Raw genomic sequence first — 6,069 nt, forward strand, 5'->3', positions numbered from 1 at the left:
AATGTGCTCCCCCCCCCCAGTGGCCACCTTCACACTCCAAGAACCCAGAAACTGCCAGCCAGGTCTGCCATGAGCTCTGCCCCCCCATACACCTGCAACAAAACTCCTAGCAGGGAAATTGTCTGCAAGGCAAAATGCAAACACAGGGAGCTTTCCAAATGGAGCAGACACTGGGGGTTATCTGCCATCTTGCCAGTCCTTCAAGACCAAACCACAACACACACACACACAAACACACACACACACGCCACTGTGGGACTCCTGTGATTCTCACAGGAACACATGACGCTGCTTTACACTGACTCAGACCCTTGGGCCCATCAAGTTCAGTCTTGCCTACTTAGCCTGGCAGCCTACTCAAATTGGTCTTTCCCATCACCTCCTGCCTGGTCCTTTGCACTGGAGACGCCGCTGGGGACTGGAACTGAGATCTTCTGCATGCCAAGCGGATGCTCTTCCACTGAGCCACAGCCCCTCCCCAATCGTATGAATACAGCTGCAGAGCCGGCCCATCCGGCAGTTCTGTGTGGGGTTCCCCCTTCCTCAAAAGCTTGGTGTAGAGAGCCAGTTTGGTGTAGTGGTCAAGTGGGACGACTCTAGCCTGGGAGAACCGGGTTTGATTCCCCACTCCTCCACATGCAGCTGCTGGTGTGACCTTGGGTCAGTCACCCAAGCTGTTCTCTCAAGAGCCGTTTCTGTCAAGAGCTCTCTCAGCCCCACCTACCTCACAGGGTGTCTGTTGTGGGGAGGGGAAGGGAAAGGAGTTTGTAAGCCGCTCTGAGACTCCCTTGGGTAGTGAAGGGCGGGGTATAAATCCAATTGAAAGCAAGAAATTGCACGTAGATAAATAGGTACCACTTCGGTGGGAAGGTAACAGCGTTCCGTGCGCCTTGGTGTTTAGTCATGCCGGCCACATGACCACGGAAACGTCTTCGGACAGCGCTGGCTCTTCGGCTTTGAAACGGAGATGAGCACCGCAACCCTAGAGTCGGATTCGACTGGCTTTCGAGCAAGGGAACCTTTACCTTTACCTGAGACTCCCTTGGGTAGTGAAGGGCAGGGTATAAATCCAATCTCTTCTTCTTCAGCCCAGCTGGGTTCCTGAGTGCCAGCAGACCCAAGGGCAAAACAGGAAAAACAGCCCACTGCTGAGGCAAGAGGCACGCATGTGGAGACAGGAGTGTGGGGGGAGGGAGGGAGGGAGCAGCTCTGACCACAATCAATGTTTTGGCTTGTGCAGGCTGGGCCCCACACTGCCACTAAAGTCACAACTCGAGCGGTCGCCTGTTGTGTGAGAAACCTGCCTGTGGGACAACCACACTCGACATGACCTCCGCTTGAGCCGCTGGACTGCTGCCAGACCCTGAACATCTCCTCTCCAGACGGTCTGGAGCTTCCTAATCCCCTTCGGGGCACACAGCACCGCACGCTCACCGCCTCTCCCTCCCGATTGCGCAACCCGGCAAAGTCAGAGAGATGTCGAAAACCAAGTTGAGCGATGTACAGATCAGCCGTGGACAAATCTGGCAGGCCCGGGAGGGCGAGGGGGCGTGAGGGAAGTAGTATTTTCACTGCAGCAAAATTGGTACCGAATCCCAGACAATGAAAACAAGCTGGCACTTGTCACGGCACACCAGAGTCACCGCAGCAACTCCGGGAAAGAAGTAAGAGAAGGATTCTTCCTCCACCCCCAGCAATGCAACCATGCTGGCGCTGCTGCGCTCCAGCAATGCAACCATGCTGGCGCTGCTGTGCTGCATGGTGCCCAGTGCAAGTTTGTTGATGGCAGCATGCCAAGGGGGGCATGGCAGGGGAATCGCCACAGTCATGCTCATGCCAGTTTGGTGTAGTGGTTAAGTGTGCGGACTCTAATCTGGGAGAACCGGGTTTGATTCCCCACTCCTCCACTCACAGCTGCTGGATGACCTGGGGAAAGCTGTCGTTCTGGCACAGCTGTTCTCTCAAGAGCCGTTTCTGTCAGAGCTCTCTCAGACCCGCCTACCCCACAGGGTGCCTGTTGTGGGGAAGGGAAGGGAAAGGAGTTTGTCAGCCGCTCTGAGACTCCTTTGGGTAGTGAAGGGCAGGGGATAAATCCAATCATTATCATCTCCTCCTCCTCCATTTTAATCCCCAAAGATGAACACCAGTGCAGGACGATCCTCCACAACTATGACTTGGAGGATCATGGCTCCATGTTATTTCTTTCAAGGATGCATAACCCACATTCTCTGCTCCAGACCAGGCCTCTCAGTTTAGACCAGCCCGCTAGCCACAGCTTGTCGCGGCAACGGAAGCACAGTGCGCACTTGCCCTCCACAGCCACGGCCTCCATTTGTTGAAGTGGGGCTGCGGCCCGGAGGAGAGGAGGAAAAGTTTGTCTTCCAGCGCTCAGTCAGAATCCTCTGACTATTCGGACAATCATCTGAATGGAGCAAACCACTCCTAAAGTCAAGGACACAGACCACAGAGAGCCAGTTTGGTGTAGTGGTTAAGTGCGCGGACTCTAATCTGAGAGAACCGGGATTGATTCCCCAATCTTCCACTCGCAGCTGGCTGGATGACCTTGGGCAAGCCATAGTTCTGATAAGAGCTGTCCTTGAAAAAGAGCAGTTTCTGTCAAGAGCTCTCTCAGCCCCACCTACCTCACAGGGTGCCTGTTGTGGGGAGGAGAAGGGAAAGGAGTCTGTCAGCCGCTCTGAGACTCCTTTGGGTAGTGAAGGGTGGGGCATAAATCCAATCTCTTCTTCTTCTCTTCTACTCAACTGGAAGCTGCAGCTTCATCAACACTTGAAGCTGCCTTCCACTGAATCAGATGGCTGATCCATCAAGGTCAATTCTGTTCTAATTCAGACTGGCAAAGCCTCTCCTGACCTCAGCCGGAGGCCTTCCCATCACCTCCTGCCTGGTCCTTTTTAACTGGAGATGCCAGCAGGGACTGAACCTGGGGCCTTCTGCCTTCCAAGCAGAGGCTCTGCCACTCTGCTACGGCCCTCCCCCTGTTTGCTTGCTCCAGCCCAAGTATCCACACTGGAGTGTAAACGGGCTTCTCTCCCAGAGCTTAGAAAACAAACAAACTGGTTTCTTGGAGCACCGACTGACCTACGCAGACAAAGCAACTAAGGGACCTGGAATGAAGGATCCGGGTTCAGAACACTACCCATATTTGCACTGCCACTGAACACTCGCCTGCGCCCGGCTCCACACCGACCCGGCCTTTGCACCTCCTCGCCTTGTGGAAGAGCCCGGCCTCGGGCTCCCTACAGCAGACAAACCAGCTTGAGGAATCTGAAGGCAGGGCTCCTTTCTTGCGCAACCACAGGGCTGCCTCCACGGCCTCCCCCATCCCCTTCCCCACCCAAGCAGAAGACAGCCTCCTGCAGACTCCGGGCGGTGGTCACAGACTGCCACACTGCTCAGGAAAAGACGGACAGGCCAGAGGAAGAAAAGCTTCGACATTCAAAAGCTTATTACGGTCATAAGCAATGCTCCCTCTAAGCTGTGGAGTCTTGTGAGCAAAAATTCTGCTTTGTGAGCTACTGGCATTAAAAGTTGTGAGCGAGCGATGTGGCTCCTGCATAAATTAGTTTGCTCTGGAGCCCTCCTTCCTGAGCTAAAATGAAAATGTGTGAGCCAGAGGCCAAAAAATTGTGAGCTAGCTCACACTAACTCAGCTTAGAGGGAACAGTGGTCATAAGACCAGTCACAATAAATACAGACAAAAAGGACAATTTAAAATGAATAAACACATAAAAGATACGGGGATATATGTGTAAAAGACACACTCATATATGTGTAAAAAAACACACTCATTTCATTAGTTCATTTCCCAGCAACTGACGTTTCCTTCGTCAAGTGATGCCGCTTTTTGAGAGCGATCACGCAGAATTTTGCTACTGCATGTGATATAGTTATCTGATTATCACCTAATAGATACACCCAAAGGGTTTCAGGACTAAAATCTATATAACACTGTAAAGGAAAAGCACACAGAGACGTTGCAGTGAATGCATGTATAACCTGCCTGTATGTGTCTACATCTGTTTGTGGGGGAAATCCATCCCACATTCACTTTACAAAGGAAACTGAGGACCAGTACCAGGATAAACATGAGGTTTAAATCACACATTCAGCTGTATATGAGTTGAACGCAACACCTACACCTGGCTCCTGCTTTGCTTCTGGGCTCAGTTCAGGTTCTGGTGTTGACCTTTAAATCCCTGCATAGCCTGGAACTAACACGCCTTAAGGATCACCTTCTTCCAGGTGAACCCACCTGTTCACTCTGGTCATCTTCAGAGTTCCTGCTTTGGTTGCCCCCGCCACCTGAGGCTAGACAGGTGAGGAAGGACGTTCTCAGTTTTGGCACCAAAACTTTGGAGCTCCCTCCCCAGAGAATTTGCCTGCCCCCCTCTACTGGTGTCTTCTGCCGATACATGAAGCCTTTTTTGTTTTGCTTGGCATATCCCAGTAACGGTCACCGGCATCCTCCCTGGTTTTGGTGCTGTATGTTTATGTGTGTCTTAACTGAATTATTTCTTATCATTTTAAATCTTGTTTTTAATTGTTCAGATGTTTCAAATCTTTCATGTTCACTGTCTGGGGGACCCTGATTGGGTGGAAAGGTGGGGGGGGGGAAGAGGAAGGGGAGGAAGATTTATATCCTGCCCTTCACTTGGGAGTCTCAGAGCGGCTTACAAGCGCCTTCCCTTCCTCTCCCCACAACAGACACCCTGTGGGCTAAGGTGGGGCTGAGAGAGCTCTGAGAGAACTGTGACTGACCCAAGGCCACCCAGCTGGCTACATGTGGAAGAGGAGTGGGGAACCAAACCCAGTTCTCCAGATTGGAGTTCCTCACACTTAACCCCTACAAAAAGTTGGCGTTACGCTTATTTAAAACAATAAAACGTTTTAAATAAATAAATAACATTAATAGCTTTCTATCCTACAGACTCTTCGCCTACCGCCCCTGCAGCAGAACAAGCTTATGCCTGGTTTGGGGCCCAGATGGAAAAATGACATGCCTTGTTCAGGGTACAAGTCTCTCCTACAGGGCTCTTTTGGATGCCTTGCCTGGTACTAGCTGCCGGGGGTGTGTGGGGTGGAATCCTTCCTATGGACTGTTCCAACCTGTTCTATTTATTTTTGCCAGGAGCCTTGGTCCCACTGAAGAAGACCATGGTCGCCTTGGCTGTGGCCCCTGAGGATCAGGAGTGAACACGAACTCAGTTTCTCTCTCACACACACAGACAAGCCTTTCTGGAACAGCTGCCCAAGGACTGTGATCTTTGACAAGAGCCATGATCCACACGCCGCACATCACCAGGAAGAAGGACAGCTATGAAGAGCAGGGCCTTCTCTACCGTGGCCCCTTGGTCACAGAGTGCCTACCTCAGGAGCCTTTACCAGGAACCGAACCTGCTGTCCTTCCAGCATCAAATCAAGGCCTATTCGCCCAGCAATTTCAGATTGCTGAGCATTATTTTTCAAGGCATTTGAGTGAGGCTTTTATTCGCTTTTATTCACTGGGCTCGTTTATGGGGGGGGTGGGGTTAGCTGTTATTTTTAATCATTTTCGGCTGGTTTTCATATTAACTTTTACACACTGCAATTTCAGTCCTACTTTTAGACTGTTCGCTTTTAAGGGTTTGTACTCTTCTTGTATCCAATTCTTGCTTCAGGCAGCTTTGGGTTTTTGTTTTTTAAAAAAATCCAGATTGCAGAAAATAAACATTTTAAACAAACGAATACAGGCTGCAGATGCTGGTCGGTGTGGAGGCCCCTGCCAGACTGCTCCCCTTGAGATCGATTACTTGGATCTTGATCTCCCAAGAGGCAACGGAGCCACCCCAGACAGCCTGTGGGGAATGCCCCTTCATTTAAAAAAAAAACAACCCTTCCTCTAGAGAACTTGCACATCAGAAAGAAGGCGGGGCTACCATCTCTATCCCTGATGAATCAGACTTCTATGTGCAGGGAAAGGGAGAACTGTATGGAGCAACGTTCCAACCAGTGTTCCCTGTAAGCTGAGTTAGCGTGAACTAGCTCACAGTTTTTTTAGCCTCTGGCTCA

General features: G+C 51.1%; 1 protein-coding gene across 1 annotated transcript in view; it reads right to left on the reverse strand.

The window, feature by feature from the left end:
• PIEZO1 (piezo-type mechanosensitive ion channel component 1) overlaps positions 1 to 1,760 on the reverse strand; it is a 143,026-nt gene extending 141,266 nt beyond the window's left edge. Inside the window, exon 1 of the mRNA XM_015417362.1 lies at positions 1,590 to 1,760. Within this exon, the coding sequence (XP_015272848.1) occupies positions 1,590 to 1,760 (171 nt within the window). The remainder of the gene's footprint in view (positions 1 to 1,589) is intronic.
• Positions 1,761 to 6,069: the final 4,309 nt, after the last annotated feature.

The sequence above is a fragment of the Gekko japonicus genome, unplaced genomic scaffold, assembly GCF_001447785.1.
Source record: "Gekko japonicus isolate JY-2015 unplaced genomic scaffold, Gekko_japonicus_V1.1 scaffold2300, whole genome shotgun sequence".
Classification (NCBI taxonomy): domain Eukaryota; kingdom Metazoa; phylum Chordata; class Lepidosauria; order Squamata; family Gekkonidae; genus Gekko; species Gekko japonicus.